The 18,999-nt window shown below is 38.7% G+C and overlaps 1 protein-coding gene across 1 annotated transcript in view; it reads left to right on the top strand.

The window, feature by feature from the left end:
- slc7a5 (solute carrier family 7 member 5) overlaps positions 1–18,999 on the top strand; it is a 66,794-nt gene that overhangs the window by 3,105 nt on the left and 44,690 nt on the right. The window contains exon 2 of the mRNA XM_048546897.2: positions 7,803–7,928. Within this exon, the coding sequence (XP_048402854.1) occupies positions 7,803–7,928 (126 nt within the window). The remainder of the gene's footprint in view (positions 1–7,802; positions 7,929–18,999) is intronic.

Genomic DNA, 18,999 nt, shown 5'->3' with positions numbered 1-18,999 from the left:
CTGTTTAATTTATATTGATCAAGAATTTGAAGTTGATTTGTACGCAGTAAAAAGCCTGAAGTGCTACAGGAAATCTGACATCCGCCTGAGAATGAAGGTGGCCCTCAGTTTAATATTTCAATAAAAAATGGGATAGGGTTCCCCTTCTAAGACAGCCTTAGAGCTCAAGAATGTATTACTTTTATTGATGACACTGCAGCATTTGTTCCTATGGAGTCAGAGGTAGGTGTCCTGTCAATCAGCAACTCTCCACCCCCACCACTTCCCTGCCATCTGTTTGAGGTTGAATAATTACGTAGATAGGACTCTTGTGAAAAAAGTGCAGATGATTTAGTCATTTAACTCTCAAGTTCTTGACTGTAATAAAATTTGGTACAAATTGCAATGTGGCTGTAATGGCTGTGCTGTGTTAAGTCACTAGAATGGACTTTGACGCAAATCTCAAGCCCTTCAAACACAACTCAACTCTTTCACGACAACAAAATTTGAGGCTGGATGAACACAGCAGGCCAAGCAGCATCTCAGGAGCACAAAAGCTGACGTTTCGAGCCTAGACCCTTCATCAGAGAGGGGGGATGGGGTGAGGGTTCTGGAATAAATAGGGAGAGAGGGGGAGGCGGACCGAAGATGGAGAGAAAAGAAGATAGGTGGAGAGAGTATAGGTTGGGAGGTAGGGAGGGGACTGACCTATCCCCTCCCTACCTCCCAACCTATACTCTCTCCACCTATCTTCTTTTCTCTCCATCTTCGGTCCGCCTCCCCCTCTCTCCCTATTTATTCCAGAACCCTCACCCCATCCCCCCTCTCTGATGAAGTTTTCTAGGCCCGAAACGTCAGCTTTTGTGCTCCTGAGATGCTGCTTGGCCTGCTGTGTTCATCCAGCCTCACATTTTGTTGCTTGGATTCTCCAGCATCTGCAGTTCCCATTATCTCTCAACTCTTTCACGTATGTTGGGAATAAATAGCTGAATACATGTAGTCTGCAGTCTACAATGATTTTACTTCTAAATTGTAGCAGTCAATGGCAAATTCCAAATCAGTTTACATTGCCAGATCTGAGTGAACTTCTGGTGCTTTGCTTGAAAGCTTCAAAGTTTCAATTCAATATCACCACACAGGTGACAAATATAAGCTTGTGAGTTTTTAAAGATATAGCTGCATTCAAATAAGGACTAAATATCTGAGAACATGGTCCTTCTGTTTCTTTTTAACTAATTTTTTTGTCTCCCTTACTGAAGATATCAACTCCTTGCTGATTACCATTCATGGAAACCAGTAGACTCCTCGAGTAGACATTTGAATTGTGTGAGATGAAGTAGTTCATGAACATTGGCAACATCACAGTTGGAGACACCATTTTCCTTGCCCATCATTCACATGCACATACTTTTCAGCCAACTCAATTTTATGTGGTTGCGGGTAGCAGTGGATTGTTTTTCTCTCCTCCTTAACCCCAAGGCATCTATGATGAAAGATTTATTATGATGCTTTCACCCATGACTGATACTGAACTCTTGTCTGCAGTCTGACAACAAAGAATTAAAATTCTAATGCAGTATCGTTCATAAAATAATGCATCTAATCATAATTTATATGTTGTATAATATCATACCGGTTTGATGCAAATAGATTTTAATCATGAGGAAAGTGAAGCTGTAACACCCTTACAACAGATTACTGTTAAATGATATTATCAAATGATTTGGACTTGGTCAGCTTTGTGAATGACTACATTATTTCTAAAGAATTTAACAAGGATAGCATATGTGTTTCTGTTAATGGAATGATGCTGACATTTCATGGTTTCAAAAAACTGTGTCTTGTGTTCTAGAAGTTATTGAAAAAATATATTGGAAATTGATGTACTTCTATAAGAAGGGAATTTCTGAAAGAAACATAAGTTGTAGTAAGCTTATAATATTTACAAGAACAAGTGGACAGAACTTTGCTAGCTTATTTCAAATAATCCCTTCTCGGGAGAATGTACAATATTTATTAGATTTACTAGGAGAAATATACGGGTAAGATTTTGATTCATTCATAAACCACCCATATGCACAGGTTTAAAATTGGGTCCACAATTTTAATATACATGCTGCTGTATAATTTTCATAATTTCTCTTCCTCTATGAAAGAAGATTAAAGGATACACTTGTGGTATCTTAACTGAACTGCAGCTGCCACTACTGGCTATACTGGATGCACTTTGAAGATCAAGGAACCAAAATGTGCAGAAGTACTGCAAGAAAATAAATGTTTCCATAATAATCAGTATCATAGCTTTGTTCTATACTTCCAGACTTGCTTGTTAGGAATTATGTAGTTTTAGCAAAAAATTGTGAATTCAGTCACAATTGGGTGTGGTAAGGCAGACTTGTCTAATGCAAGCATAACCCTGTCTTAACCTTCAAACTATAATGATTCAAATTTCAGAATAATCAGCAAGGTGGAGCTGAGGTTCACAATGTCAATAATATAAAGAGTATCTTCATATTTCACCAGTGTGCATTTCTTCAATTTATTTTATGTTCTGTCCATTATGGTAAACAGAAGGCCAGTTAGGATGACCTGTTTCTTCTTTCTGAAAATTATTTTTATCCATTGTATGACCTGTGCCTTTGTTCTTGCTCCAGAAATGATTATATTTTTATGCCTAAAGAGAGTGTAAGAGTATGAAAGAGTGCTTTTTTACTGTGATGTCACTATAAGTGTAAGGAATAATTCTTGGCACTTCAGAATTCTGAGTATAATTTTTTAAAAAAATATTTCTTCCTGGAATATGGACGTAAGAGACAAAGTCATTGTTTTTTAAACTTTATTTTTCATCGCATTTGGTCACATTATTCATTTAATTACATCGACATTTTTCGTAAAATGAAGTGTTCCATACTTATACGTTTTGAACCCAGTATGTAAAGCTTGTTGCCATTTTTTCAGGGAATTCTTGAAATTGGAATGCCATAATTGAATGTAACTATTAAATTGTAATAGTTTGGAACAGCTTTAGAAATTAATTATGCTTCTACAAACTTGTACTCTCTAATGTGAGGTGTAGCTTTTATTTTATGAAAGATAGGTAGCACGGTGGCTTAGTGATTAGTACTGCTGCCTGACAGAGCCAGGGACTCTGGTTCAATTCCAACCTTGGGTGTGGAGTTTGCACATTCTCTCTGTGTCTGTGTTGGTTTCTTCTGGGTGCTCTGGTTTCTTCCCACAGTCCAAAGATGTGCAGGCTAGGTGGATTGGCTATGCTAAATTGCCCATAGTGCCCAGAGATGTTTAGGTTAGGTGGGTTAGACATGGCGAAATACAGGGGTAGGGGAATGGCGCTGGGTGGGATGCTGTTCAGAGGGGTGATGTGGACTTGCCAGGCCACGTGGCCTGTCCCCACACTGTAGCGATTCCATGAAAAGACAAGCCATCATATCTGAAATTGTAGTTGCATTGCCTCAAGAAAGGATTGGGTACTTTAAATTGTGTGTGTTGTAAAACCTGATTTGTATCCATTATTTTAATTCTTGGCATGTTGTTTCTTAGCTATTTTTCTATAACACTATATCAGAAAGACTACTTTATAGATATTAAATCTTAACTTGCAGCAAACCAGCTTAATTCATGGGGACCAACTAGCATTCATTTAGGGCTTTAAGTTTGGGTTGCTTGTTTTACAACTACTTTTTGCTAATGCTGAATACTGTTCAATGAAAGTTAACACTGTCACTGGGGCAGAGGTTTTTTTTTGCTCACAGGATGAAGATGTCGCTGACTAGGCAGCATTTATTGCCCATCCCTAAATGTCCAGAGGGCAGTTAGGAGTCAGCCACACTGCTGTGGATCTGGCGTCACATATAGGCTAGACCAAGTAAAGATGGCAGTTTCCTTCCCAGAAAGACATTAGTAAACCAGATGGGTCTTTCCAACAATCGACAATGGATTCACGGTCATCATTAGACTCTTAATTCTAGATAGTTTTATTGAATTCACATTCCACCATCTACCATGGTGGGATTCAAGCCCAGGTCCCCAGAACATTACCTGGGTCTCTGGATTAACATTATGTCCAGCGATAATACCACTAAGCCATCACCTCCCCCCGTAATGCATATGACAGACCAACCAATCTTCTGTGATGCTACACATGGGAAATCAAGAGTATGAGCTTGTGTTTTCGAATAAACCTCTTGGGCTATAACCTGGTGATATGTGATTTCTGACCTGTCCGCCCCAATTTGACACCTCCACGTAATAATTTTACAATAGAACTCCCAGTGTAGGCTGATCATGCTCTACGTACCCTGTTTTTGCATAAGGCTCGATACTGCCATTGGTATCACTATGATAGCATTGTTTATGTTCACGCTTAAGTGTAATCAAAACACAAAAGTCGGGATTATGAAATTGGAACTGAAATGCTCTTTGTAAGTTCTGGTTGAATAATGTATTGCAATCCAGCTTTTCTTCCCCTAAAGATTGCATTTGTCCTGACTCCTGAATGCAATGCCACAAGAGGGCTTTGAATCAAGTTTTATTGCATCATATTGTTTTGTTTTGAAGCCAACAGAATAACTTTGAAATATTTCAATTGTTGAACAAAAACTGCAAGCCTGGATCATTGACAACATTATCATCTCTGAATCAAGACTGTGACGTTAAACTGCATTCCAGATTTGAACTGGTAATGATATTGAAAGCAGAATATATCTTTTTTGGAGGCAAAATTTTCAAAAATTGGATATTAACCCATGCAACTGTTCACTCAATCAGTTATATGTAAACTATTTTATACAGTTTGAAATAACAAGCTGTAAGGCTGGATGAACACAGCAGGCCAGACAGCATCAGAGGAGCAGAAAGGCTGATGTTTCGGGCCTAGACCCTTCAGAAAATTTCTGAAGCTGCTTGGCCTGCTGTGTTCATCCAGCTCTACACCTCGTTATCTGATTCTCCAGCATCTGCAGTTCCTACCATCTCTTATACAGTCTGACTGTAGTCAGAAATCACACAACACGAGGTACAGTCCAACAGGTTTATTTGAAAACACAGCTTTCGAATCCTCTGTCCTTCGTCAGAATTTAGTGAGAGAGGTAGTATCAGAAACAGAATTTATCAGTAAAAGACCAAAGATCACATCATTGAGGATGTACTAAACAAACCTAAGATGGTGTTAAATCTTTAATTAGTAAGAAGGTTTTAATTGATTAATATGTATATGTAAATCCCTGAATTCCTTTCAGGTCATGGTCCTGAGAGAACTAAAGGTTTAATCAGTGTAAAGATGAGGTGACATTGAGGTTGTAGACATGCTTACCGAGCCAGTCGGTTTCTTGAAAACTTTAAAGAGGTGACATTTTAGTAAGACAATGCATTCTTTCTCCAAAGTATAATGTAGGTAAAGTAGCGAATTGCAAAATTTAGAACGGAGTTATCAGCGAGAGAAGCAAATCAGTTGAAAAAGCTGACACAGGGAAGCAGTCTTGGTCTAGTGGTACAATTGCTGCACTGTTACTCCAGAGACCCAGGTAATGTTCTGGGCACTGGGGTTTGAATCATATCACAGCAGAAGGAAGTAAGAGTCTCTTGATGACCTGTAATCCATGTCAATTGTCAAAAACACCTCTAGTTCACTACTGTTATTTAGGGAAGGAAACTGTATCACTACCTGGTCTAGCCAACATGTGACTCCGGACCCACAACAATATGGTTGACACTTAATTGCCTCCTGGGATGGGCAATAGATGCTGGCCCAGCCAGCAACACTGTCATCCTGTGAACAAATTAAAAAGGACATATTTTTAGAGAACTTCCAGAATTTGATTTGCAATAGCTTCAGGAAATTCAGCGGGATTTTCAGAAAGTCTGGCAGTTTGGACACAGCAACTTTTTGGGAGAAATAGAAACAGAAGCTCCTGGAGGAGTCCCGCAGCTACCAGAGCTGCTGAATTTCTCAAGCTGTTTCCATTTTATTTCAGAGCTCTAGCATTTGCAGTATCTTGCTTTTGTTCCATCGTTGTAAGTGCTTCTTCTCATTTAAATGGTGGAGCAGATTCCGTGGGGTATGACTTATATCTGCTCCTGCCTTTCATGCAAGAAATGAGCTTAGCGAATCCTTTTTGAACTGCTTTTATTGCAGTTACATATTTTTTTTCAGATAAGAAGGCCATAATTGCACACAGTCTCAGCAAAGTCCCGTCCCAGCTGCATTAAAAGTTTCCAGTTTTATACTTCATTTCCCTTTCAATAAATGTCACCATTTTCACTTGCAGCACCTGCATACCTTTTTATGGTTCATGTATGAGCACACCCACTGTCAGCTTCTACAAACATTTTTTTCTATTTAAATAGTACTTAGACTTTCATGGAGTTCAGTGCAAACTGGAAGAACCATAGTTGATTTCTTGCTTAGGCACTTCAAAGCCTTCTGGACTAGATGCTGAGTGTCTATTCACTGAGTGATACTATTCTTTATTTTGTTTTCATTTTAGAATGGCAGCTCTTGATGTTTTATAATTACTTGAGGTTAATGTCTTCTCTAGAGATAAACTGTTGCCTTGAGTATCAATCAAACTTCGAACTTACATAAGCAACAGAAGAGTTTCTCTTACAGAGATTGGGGAAAAGGTGGGGTGACATCTGGTGCCTTCTTGTTAGAATGATTGCATTGGTAACACATAACTTGCATGATATAATGCTATCATATACTATCAATAGTAAAAGAAGAGCCAGCAAAGAAATCAAGGGATGTATTCATTTAGTCAGTAGCATTCAAAGTTGGTTGAAATGTGTTTTCCTCATCCCCTTCCCTCACAGCTTCTTGTCCTTCTACAGCAGAACTCATTGGAGTTCTTTTTAGTTATGGAATAGTTATAGGACAAAGAAGTCACATGTCCGCTGTTTGCAAGAACAGTTCAGCCATTCACTCCCGTTTCCTAACTTTGTAGATTTATTTTTCTTAGGTAATTATCTAATAACCTTTTGAAAGCCACAGTTCAACTGGACCATCCTTTCAGACAGTTTATCATAGATCCTAACCTCCATCCTAGCCATGTTATAAAATTTGTTCCTCATGTTTGCCTTAGATTTTAAGGTTGGTTGGCTCGATTGTTCCTCAGATGTTTCATTTTTGTGCTGGTAACATCCCCAGTGCAGCACGGTAGCGAAACAACATCTGTAGAACAACAAAACAGCTCGGCGAGCCAACCAACCTCAACACCCACAACCCGAGCTACAGATCTACTCCAAAACCTTAGTGGTCTTAGATTTTTTGCCAAAAATCTTAAATCTCTGCCCTTTAGTTCTCAACCACTCCACCAGTTTCAGTCTACTTTGTCTAGATCCTTCTTGATTTTCAACTTCTTGACCTCCTTAGGCTGGAGGAAATTCAAAGGAAAACAACTTTGAGTACCCCCTTTTTTAAAATAATTGAGTCAGTGTCCTGGAGAACTGAACCAGGCCCTCTAAGCATCCTTGTCTCAGTAATTGCCTGCCCACATGGTGCCGTCCAATCTGCTACTAGGTTGGCATGTACAATTTGATCTGGACATGATGGGGCTTGTTGTTATTGAAGTTAGTCTGTCAAGTTGCTGAGCTTCCTGACATGAGCAATCTTTCTCAGTAATGAAAAGTCTGGCCCTAAAACCTTGTTGAAAGCACTAACTAGTTTCACATCACCAAATGTATGTATTCTTTGAGTCTTCAAAGCATTAATGCCAGTGTGCTAGTTGGTTGTGAATGTATATCTGGGTTTTCAGATAAAAGAAATTGGAAGAAATAAATCACTGACTGCCTTTTCCTCTTCCTTTCAGTGTTTTTGACAGCAGTTAACTGTTACAGTGTGAAGGCAGCTACAAGAGTACAAGATGCTTTTGCTGCAGCTAAGTTGTTAGCTCTAACTGTTATCATCATTTTGGGCTTTGTGCAGATTTTTAAAGGTAGGTCTGGAACATATTTTAATTGTCCAATCAGCTTGTTGCTATTACCTCTTTCTGAGACTACATTGTGTTAGACAGGAGTTGTAAGATTTCAAGTTAAAATACATTGCATCTTTACTGAACAATTTATTTTGAAAAATAAATTTATTTAATCATCATCATAAACGTCAAGAGCATGGAAGCAGGTCCTTTAGCCTAACATGTTTCTTTTCCTTGCTGTATTAGATGGGGGGACAGGGTTCTGACTTCAGATGTTTCAAAAGGTACTCTAATTTTTCTCCAGCTTCTCTCCTATCTCACTCAAGCCCTCTCCAAGTTCATCTTATTCTTGAGACCAACCTCCTGTTCCTGTGGTCACTTATCCACCCCTCCTGGCCTCGTTTTAAATTATATTGTCAATAATTGATTGCCTTCAGGCATTATTCTTTCCTTATAAAACTATTGATAACATTGCTGTTCTCAAAAAAACACTTGACCCCTGTTGTATGTCCTTATACATACAGTCCATTTCCAACCTCTTTTCCTCCCCAGTGTCATTAAACAAGCTGTTGGCTCCCAAGTCCATGCCCACTTTTCTTAAATTCTGTTGCTGAATCCTTCCAGTAAAGTTTCTGCTCTAGCTGCTGTGCCAAAACTGCTCCTGTTATGATCTTAAATAGATATTCTGTGTGACCGTGACAAAGCAAACTATCCCTCCTGATCCTTCCTAACCTGTCTGCAGCCTTTGATTAGCCCCAGCACCTCTTCACTACTGTCCACCTGGCTGGGACTGTTCTTTTCTCGTTCCACTTTTTTTTTCTATCTAATTATCGTGAAAGTATCACTTACAGTGCTTCTCATCTGGCTTCTGCATCTCTGGTATTCCCCCTAAGGAGTCACTTTTGTCTCCTACGAGGTCTCATTTTTATGCTGCCCTTAAGCAACATTGTGTGAGAGGGCAGCATTGGATTTCACATGTACGTTGGTGACTACAGCTTTACCTCCTCATCACTTCTCTTTCGTTATTGCTAAATTATCAGAACACCTAGCCAATTACCAATGCTGAATAAACAAAAACTTCCTCTAAGTATTGAAAGGACTGAAGTTACTTTTTTCCTGTCTCCGATCCAAACATTGCCATTCACACTCTTTCTTTGAAATAATCAAACCAAATCATACAAACTATTCATAATCTTTGTTGTGTTGTCAGTAAGTTTGCGCACTTCGATTCCTGTAATATGGCATGAATTCATTCCTGCCTCAGCTCATCTGCTGCTGAAACTTTCATTCATGCCTTTTGTTTCCTCTATACCTGCTGTTCCAAAGTATTACTGGCTAGTTTCCCGGGTTTTATCCTCTGAAAACTTTAGGTCTATCAAACTCTGCTTCTATGTCATAATTTGCACCAAATCCTCTTGAACATAGCAGATTATTCTAAAGCACTTCACAAGCCAAGCTCCATCCTAACTTGGAATAATATCATTGTTCCTTCACTGTTTCTACGTCAAAAACCTGGAAATCCCTGTCAGCACTCTGCATGTACCTACCCTTACTGACCCTCCTGACCTTGGTCAAGCAAATCTTATTTTTAAAAGTTTAATACATGGTTTTGATTCCGCACCCCCCCCCCCCCCCCATGCCGTTGACCTTGCCTGTCTCTGTGATCTCCAGCTCCACAAGCCTCTGAGAGACTGTGCTCATTTAATTTTGGTCTTGATTTTTCATTTAATCACCTCCCTTTCGTGGCTAGGATTTCAGTTGCTTGGGCAGCAAACTTTAGAATTGCCTATCTATTGTCTCTCCACCTTTCTAGCTTGCTTTCCTCCCTTTTAAGGAGCCCTTAAAACCGAGCTGTTTGAGCCATTGGCCTTAATAGCTCTCATTTGGCCTTGTGCTGTATTTTGAAGTTTATAATGTTCCTGTGAAGTGCTTTTAGAATAATCTACTATGTTAAAGACAGATTATCAATATAAGTTACTGCATGCTATTTCCTTGTATCTTAATTCCAACATTTTGAACAAAATGTTATAGTTGAGAGGATTGAGTTTTAACATTTCATTGATTTGTGTTTACACTTGTCAATAAAAACAGACTTCCACTCCAGTTTGAAAGCCCTAGATATTTTATAAAGCTGACTTTGCAAAAACCTTTGTGTAATACAAATCCAGTCAGTATATTATTTTGGATAATGTTTTGTATCCCATTGAATTTACCACATTGCTGAAGTACTATTTTGCAGGATTCCAGAGTTTTACGTCTTTCATTCTGTAGCACTGTGATGTTGTGCAGCACCAACAAAAGATGAATGATTTCAACTAAATATGCATTTAGTGGCATTGTATGCCAGTGACAGAGTTCTGGAGGGGCATTGGGAAAAATAAAATTGTGGCTCTGGCTGTTAAATCATCCCAGTTGCATTCATCTGCTCATCACAGAAGTTATCTGCCCAGTTAGTGCCCTTCACACATGAATCAAGGTCATTTTGGCAAGAATACTGGCTTTAAAAAAGTGAGTTTCAATGTTCATCACTTTGTTTTCAAACAGCATTTTAGTGCTTTCACATTCAAAGTATTAAATTACTTCAGTTTACTTTACAGCGAGTCACCTATTGTGTACTGATACCATCTAATGTAAAGTAGCAACAGCAAATGACATCAGATGTTAGCTGACTTGGAGTGTGGAACCATTATTTTGGGTACAGTGGTCAAACAGAAGGTTGCCAGTCTTCACTGTGGTCTTAAAGTTGGATGTAACACAGGAAGGACAGAGAGCCAAGCTTAAAGAAAGATAAACTTTTTTAAAATAAAAATGTAGGACCTAAGGTTGTAATGTGAGTGTTGTAGAAAATGGCTGACAATATGGAGGACAATGGACAGCTGATATGGTGATGAGAAGAATGGATCCCTGCATTTGTGTCTGTGCTTTTCCATGAGATAAATTGATTAGAATTATTAGGATAATGCTTTGTGGAGTTGGAGTGGTAAAAAGTGGCTGTATACATTCTTGTAAAGCTGAAACAAGTTATTATCCTGAAGAAATTAATTGTAACATTGGATTAATAAATCTTCCAGTCGCATGGAATATCCAATAAGGTAAGGTGAATGAATTGCTTATTTTAAGGGGATTTTCTTTAATCAAACTGGTAGCCTTCAGCACTTTTCAAACCCATCACCTCTACTGCCAAGGAACACAAAGGCAGTATGGGACTACCACTACCCACAAGATGCCCCCCAAGTCATGCTCCATCCTAACTTGGAATAATATCATTGTTCCTTCACTGTTTCTGCATCAAAAACCTGGAAATCCCTGTCAGCATTCTGCATGTACCTACCCTCTGTACACTTCAGTTTAAAAAAGCAGCTTACCATAATAAGACATTTAGGGGTCTGCAACAGGTGCTGGCTCAATATTAGTGTGAACAAAATAAAATGCAGTTTAAATACACAGTCAGGAGATGCAGCATCAGAACAGTATCAACCCCAGTCATGGGTCAAAACGCTTGAGATACAATCAAACTTACTATTTGTATACACCTTACCTGAAGAGTAATCTGGTATATTTTTCAAAAGATTTACTCAACTTAGCTAATGTTATCAACTTTCCACAAGTCTGACATCTTGGACTACTAATATGTTTGCATTAATTATTTTGTGAGGGCAGAGCTTGTTTGTGATATCATTCTTCTGATATAAAGTAGAAATAGCTTAATGCTGAGACTTTTGCTGTTGTGCACAATTCTAGGGTTGTTGGAGCAGATTTTGCAAACTTGTCTTTAGTCTGTTTTAGATCTGGGGTCATATATTGGAAGAAAGTTAATATGACACATGCAGACTATTCTTAATATAAAAATTAAATCTTACTTTAGCTGGAGTTTTTTTCTTTCAAGTTTTCCACTTTTCTTATGAAAATTGATTCATATTGGGCATGATTTCACATATGCCTTTGTAACTCTGAACTAAAATGGCTGCTCACTGCATCAGTTTAGAACAGCAGAATCTAAACTTTGGGTTCTTTCCATAAAGTGTTGTGTATGTAAACTAGTGAATTCTAAAATTAGAATTGTTATCAGATGGAAAAATACACTTTGGTTCCCATCTAGCCTTAGGGGTGAAGAAATTTGGCTAATTTATGCTTTTACATCTAAGATTTGTTTCATCTTTTGAATTTGACACGTGTGGAGGTTTGAAAAGGAATGTTTCCAGCCCATATCAATTCATAGATTAGTTCCTAACTGCAGGTTCAGATGTCTGCAGTTTATGGAAACATTTGAGGACAACTTTCAACATATGTCCAGATGAGCACAAAGCTCTACAACCTGTCCTAATTCTGTCTGAGCAGTTTGCCATGAGGCCTGAACCATTTTCAGGATTAATAAATAGCTGAAGAGCCACAGAGTGCTTCATGAGGGCCAGTGGCATCTCATCAAGCCAAGAAATTGAAATATGTTGGTTTCTGAGTGAAACCATTGTAAAATAACAAAACAGAGGCCGATTATCCCATTCTCGTCACCAAGCCACCTATTATTTACTAGTGCACAGCACACTGGCTCTGGCCAGACAGCTCAGACATAGTTGCCTAAGCCGTGGAGATTCTAATCATTATGTTGGTCAGCCAGGGCTTTCCTGTTTGGCCTAGGTTATTAACCCCAATCAATGACCTCGTCAGTGAGGTTAATCTGTTTCCAATCACTATTCAGTGAAAGTCAGCAAAAAGTGGAATTCAGAGGTTGGTAGGATGGGAACTGGGAGACCTTTTAGGTGTCCTGTTCCTCTTTATGCCTCATCACTTCCAGGAATGTTCCAAATAGTTTTTGAAATATTCCATGATAATCCTTTTATGGAACTTTGGTTAAGTTATTTGGTGCTTTGAGTAGTCGGATAGAATTCTTAAAAATTGTGGACAAGCTATTACAAACTGTTCAGTGCCTCAGGTTACATATACTACCAGCCTCCTCCCTATTTGGGAGAAGAGTATTTGGTGCCCATTTAAAAGACTGCCTGAAAATCAGATTAGCCAAGCTTTTAATATTTGAGGTGCACTTGCAATTTCATCTTTGTGTGGAACATGAAACTCCAATATGCATCTCTAACAGTCTACAACGTGACAATGAAATGTCCACACTCCTGTTATTGACATCTGCCTGACTGTAAAGCCTCCAATCTTCACTAAACATGCAAACATGATTTGTTTTGAGAAGATCGTGACAGGATTGGCAATGTTGGCATATTTTTTTCTCCCGGGACTGGGGACTGAGGAATAATTGTGATAGTCCTATTGCTGCCTGGCTGATGTCAACTAATTCAGTGGAGACATGCAGTCAGATGTCAGTCACCAGGTGGAATAGGAAGGGGTGTAGACACAGTTTCAAACCTATGTTTCATGAGGGCATCAGGGCTGTTGGACATGTTCTGATTTTCATAAGCCGTACAGGAGGTTGAATTGAGGAAAGCACTCTTGGCCATTTAAGTTCCATGAACTGGTTAATAAGTTATGGAAGGTGAGATTGTGAATATGAATTCAGCACAATGGAACAGTCTTGTGTAAAATAGTGTATTGCTGGTGGGGAGTTGGGGATCTTGTGGCACAGTGGTTCCATTCCCTACCTCAAAGCCAGGACCCCAGGTTTAAATCCTACTCCAGAGGTGCGTAATAACATCTCCGAACAAATTGATTAGAGAATATCTGTACATACTGGGTTTAAAGCAGGTAAAGTCAAAGCATTTTTCTCTGCATTGAGAAATCTCAGGACTTAAAGCATCTTGGTACCAGATCACATAACTTATGTCTGATTTGGCCAAATGGCCGCTTTTGTGAGCAGTTATGCTGCTGGCCTTCAGACTTCCTCTCCTCAACAAAGCAGACAGTACATGGCTACATCAGCCTCTGCCACTCACATCCTGCTGCAGTTTCTGCCTGTTAAAGGTTCACAGTGTAACTGACTTGGCTCCAAGCACACTCTTGGTCCTGTTTGGGCATTTTAAAATTCCGATCAGTACAGTGGATAGTTGCAGCACAGGGCCAGAACTGGGAAGTTACCTGTGGAATAAAATCTGGTTTCTTCTGGTCTGGATATGTTGGCACCACATTATAGAATATATTTGCTTAGTGCTGAATCACTGAGAATAGTGGCTCCTGTTCCTCTTATCTATACAAATTCTTTGCAGAACATCTCTTTCCATAATCAGTAAAAATGTTTGATACACTTGTTCATAAATTATTACATTGCTACGTCTTCCTACAGGAGCTTGTTATCATAATAACATTGTGTGCCACATTTTAATCAAGTACTGCAAATACACACTACTCAAGGAAGCAATCATTTCACTGAATGCTGCTGTTACAATTAGTACACAGAGTCATACAGCATGGAAACGGACCTTTTAGTCCAACCAGTCAAGACCGAACATAATCCTAAACTAAATTAGTCCCGGGTGCCTCTCCTGGCCCATATTCCTCCAAACCTTTCCTTTTCACCTACTTGTCCAGATGTCTTTTAAACATTGTAACTGTGCCCACATCCATCACTTCCTCTGGAAGTTCATTCCACGTGGGAGCAACCTTCTATTAAAAAAAAAATGCCTTTCAAATACTTGACAAATCTAAATCTGTCAATGTTCAGACATCAGGGTGAACTATTCAGCAGAACTAGGCTGAAGGCAACTTCATGCTTATTTTGTACATATGAAAATTGCCCTCAAATGGTCAGTTAACTTGAAGACCTCTGAAATTGTGGGTTACAACAAATTCATGAATGGATCCATCAGTGGGGCAGAAGTGTGAGATGTATGCGGTTTCAAGCCTCCACACCACAAAAAAATGTTAAAAACAAACCCAATCACCTTTTGAAACTTGATAGAGCCTGTAGTATGTAATTTTAATACCATTAGTTCTGGATTCACTGGACAGAATCTTATGGAGACGGTATAAATTTGAACTATTGGTGGAACTCACACAATGGTGCAATTTGATTTATTAATACAAGTAATACCAAATATGGACTGTAACTTTATTCATTCACAGTTATTAAACTGGAAGGAATGACTTAAACATTCTGAGGTGAAACCTCAAAACATCAGGAATAGACCAATGTTTTTTTTTATTCAGTCAAGAAATATGGTCAGCGCTGGGTAGGTCAGCATTTATTGCTCATCGCTAATTACACTTAAGTAAATGATGGCGAGCAGTTTTCATGAAATGCTGCTGCCCACATTGTGCAGATACAATCAGGGAGTTACAGCATATTGGCCCACCAGCTACTTGGTAACCCTCATTATCTTGAGGAATTTATAGAATGAAGAAAAATAAGTAGAATTCCAATGCTATGCCTTAAAAGAGAGGCTAAATCAAGATATTTTGTTCTTCATTCTGCTCTTGTTGCAGTTCCTGGGTTATGAAATGGTTTAAATATGGAAGCATCAAAAATGTAGGTTACTTTGCACTTAGTGGCATCACACCTCAACTTTATTGATTTCATAACCTGGACAATGCCAAGTCTGCCTCCTTCTGTTTTGTCTCCTGCAATTGTTTACTACACTTCATCTGGGCATACTCACTGTATTAATGCTTAAGCATCTTGAACGTCAAACAATACACACTTGAGCAAAGGGCTAGAGGTGAAAACTAGGCTTTTCATTTGCACATATAGATCTGTTCTATGCATTCTCTAAGGAATTTATTGAACACACTTAACTCTAATACTCCTGAGGCTGCTGAACACCTATTGCATTGCAAACTGCATTTACTTGCCCTACAGTCTCCTGCCCATCTGTGTCAAAATTGGGTTTTAATTGTGAGGGCAGGTGCGCTTCAAAGGCAACTTTCCTACATTATTCACCAGTATCACTGGAATGTGTACCAACTTGACTGAAAGGTGGCAATTATTTTCTGTTTTTCATGTGCACATTTATTCAAAGACAATGCACACATATTTATTGTCACATTTTTACCACCAGATTTTTCTTTTAAAGAAACAGTCCACTCCTTGTGTACCAGACAATTTTTATAGAGCCACGCCATCCAGTTTGTGCTTCTCTACACCCAGTGATCCTATGAAAAGGAGCAGCAAGCCTCAAAATTTGGTGATCGGTTTTCACCAGCAATGTACGATTTGCAACTTAGACTCTTAAACAAATCTCATCTAATGCACATCTTTAGATGTTGACATTTATTAGTTTTACTTAGCAGCTATTCATCAGGATTGTTTTTTTTCTTTTCATTTGTTCAAAATCATATGGATATCTTAACTGTCAGATTTTATGGTTGACTTGTTGAATCATTGAAGAATTCTCAACTGTGTGATGTACTGAGAATTGAAGACTTGAGAATTTTATTTGTGTTCTTAATCTTTTTCTTGACGCATTTCTCTCAACCAAGATTTTTCTTTTTTTTTAAAAAAAGGCCCTGTAGTAGGATTTGAATAAATACTGTTTATGTTCATTTAAAAGTTGATCCCTTGCATTTTGGCCTGTAGAAACATAATTTCTCACATCTCATACAAAAACGAGAAATTTCAAAACAAATCTATAATTCTGGAGATAATACTGACTTTTGATTTTGTTTTAAATATGAATGAAAAGGAGTAGCGGTAAAGAAAATATTTCAAAGTTTTAAATTTTTGTTTTTTAATTTATTCAAGCTGTTAAACTGATATATGGTTAAGAAATTGATTCATATTAATTTCTTTAGTGTTTACATTATCTCATTGCAACAGTTTTAATTTTTAGTCCAAATCAAATTTGCGTGCCAACCGCTTGCAAACATTATCAGTTTAAAAGTCGATCACATAAATTTTAGACTAAAAAAACTGGCCTTAAATTTGGCTTTTACACAAATATATGCAGTACTTAACTAAGTTTTGGAGTGTTTTTGATGAGAACATTAATTTAGAACTCTCACCTAATCATTCTGCTCTTGTATTTACTTGAACTATTAAATTTAGTGCATGATTTTGTTTTTCAAAATAATGTATGGAATTTTATCAGGCTCCGAGGGATGTGGCTATGGTGGGATGAGTGGTACAATCAGGCAAGCTGTTTGGCAAGCCCCGTCTCCCTGTTGACATCTTCTCACTGCATCTTATTCGCTTTCCTCAGGACATGCCGAGGTTCTCACTACACAATAGCAAGTTTCCAGCTGATACTCATTGTTGCATGTTCAATACTTTCGTTAATGGCCCAAATCACCGTGGATTGCAATTTTGCCAAACTTGCCATACAGTCTACACATGGGGAAAACTCAAAATGGAAATCAGTGTGAGATCAACTCAGCTTTTGCTCCTAAAGATTTGTTTGTGAGACATCATGCATGCTGCATGGGTACTAGCCACACACATCCCATATCCATGGACATTGATATCTGACATGTGCCAAGCTGTATGAACCCTTGTGGTACTTCAGTGCTACCCCTGAGCTGCACCAACGTGATGCTGCAACAATGGCAATATGTGTATCTAGGGACACACCACCCAGATCATGGACTGAACCAGGCTGCAACTCCAGGCACCTTGCTTGTTCTTATAGAACTAAGTCAGTCTGAGTATTGACCCTTCAGCCAGAAATATAGGCCTGAAATTGCAAATGTCTTACTGTGCCTTTTAGTGCAGACACAAAGCCAAGTAGCTTGCCATGGTTGTCAACAGGCCTTTATCTAGTCCAAGTGGATAGCTTTGCAGAGAGGATTCTGATTCAAGTAAGTCAAGGGAAACCTCCAATACCATTTAAGACCCTGCATGGCATTGTCAGAGTCAGAATCCTTTGTTGATCAGCATATAAACTGTATTGACTCTTCCTGGCCTATTGAGGGCTTTTTACTCCTGGAATGAGAGAGGTGCAGATATGGTTGAAGATGAAAATAGGTGACACAATAATTACTATTGGTACGGGAGAGGAGATTTCCCAAGTGAATGAGTAAACCGTGGAGAGAGCATCCAAATGGTGTCAGGGGTTGGGGCAAGTGAAAGTGAGTGGGGAAGATGTTGTAGTGAGAGTCTTGGAGTGTGAACCTTGATGGTTCCAGTAGAAGAGTTTTTATTGTAAACTATCAAAGAGAAGATGGTGGCACTTATGCTGGTGGACGGAGAAGAACATTGACCTTCTTTCTACAATGCTGGATGTTCTTTCAGGCAGCTGAGATTGCTTGAAGCTGGATGGTGATCTCAGACCAGGCTAGTCTCCACTGCTTATCCTGGGTAAGAAGGAATCCTTCCTATGCACCACTGTGTTTAGTAGGAGCTCCAACACGATGCCCGCAAAGCAGAGTGCAGGTTTCCCCTGTCTGCAGCAAATGTTACAAACTATGCAGGACAGCTGTTTAGAAGTCTGTTAAGTACTTGGACTAGCTGTGCTTGTGAGTGATAAGATGAGCGGAAATCAGACATGCATCTTGCATTAAAGGCTGTCTTGCCGAAGAATGCAGTGAGTTTGGTAAGAAATGGTGAGAAAATTTGCTCAGCCGCATGGCAAGAATCACTCCTCCCAAACCCAACATGAGTTTTACCCATTTCTTGTTGCAATGTAGTTTTGTTTCCGTTGTGTCTTTTAGCTTAAATACCATATGGCAAGAATAATGTTAGAGTTTAGGGCATACGAATTGGTCAATTTCTTATAGTTTAGTGGATACTGTAACCCTAGAATTATTCAACTCACCCTTTTGTTGAATAAAACTATAGCAAAGTGCTTATAATGTTGCAGAAAAATTGGAAATGCAAACTCCACTTAAAATACAGTGTGAGTATTGTTCCAGTAGAGTTTCTCATAACCTCTGTCATGAACTTTTTGGGGTGGTGGTAATGAAATCTTTTGTTTAATGTGTTGAACTTGTAAATGGTTTGCACTTGAAAAAGAAAATACAATCTGGACCTTAATGAATTCTTTTAAAATGCATTCAGAGTAATTGTGCCCATGTGACATCAAGAAACATATTAGCTGAAGGACACATTGTTAAATGACACTCTTTTTACCCTAGAAATTTTCAGCAGTAACTAATAACAATCAACAATTCGTCTGTTCTGCAAGGTAGAATGGATTCTGATGGAGCAGTAGATTGTTTCACTTCTCATGCTATACTTTTCCCAATCCAGACTGTGTCTGTGTTT

Source organism: Stegostoma tigrinum, chromosome 16 (assembly GCF_030684315.1).
Source record: "Stegostoma tigrinum isolate sSteTig4 chromosome 16, sSteTig4.hap1, whole genome shotgun sequence".
Taxonomy (NCBI): Eukaryota; Metazoa; Chordata; class Chondrichthyes; order Orectolobiformes; family Stegostomatidae; genus Stegostoma; species Stegostoma tigrinum.
The sequence above is the reverse complement of the archived record's forward strand: the minus strand, read 5'-3'. Positions and strand labels throughout refer to the sequence as shown.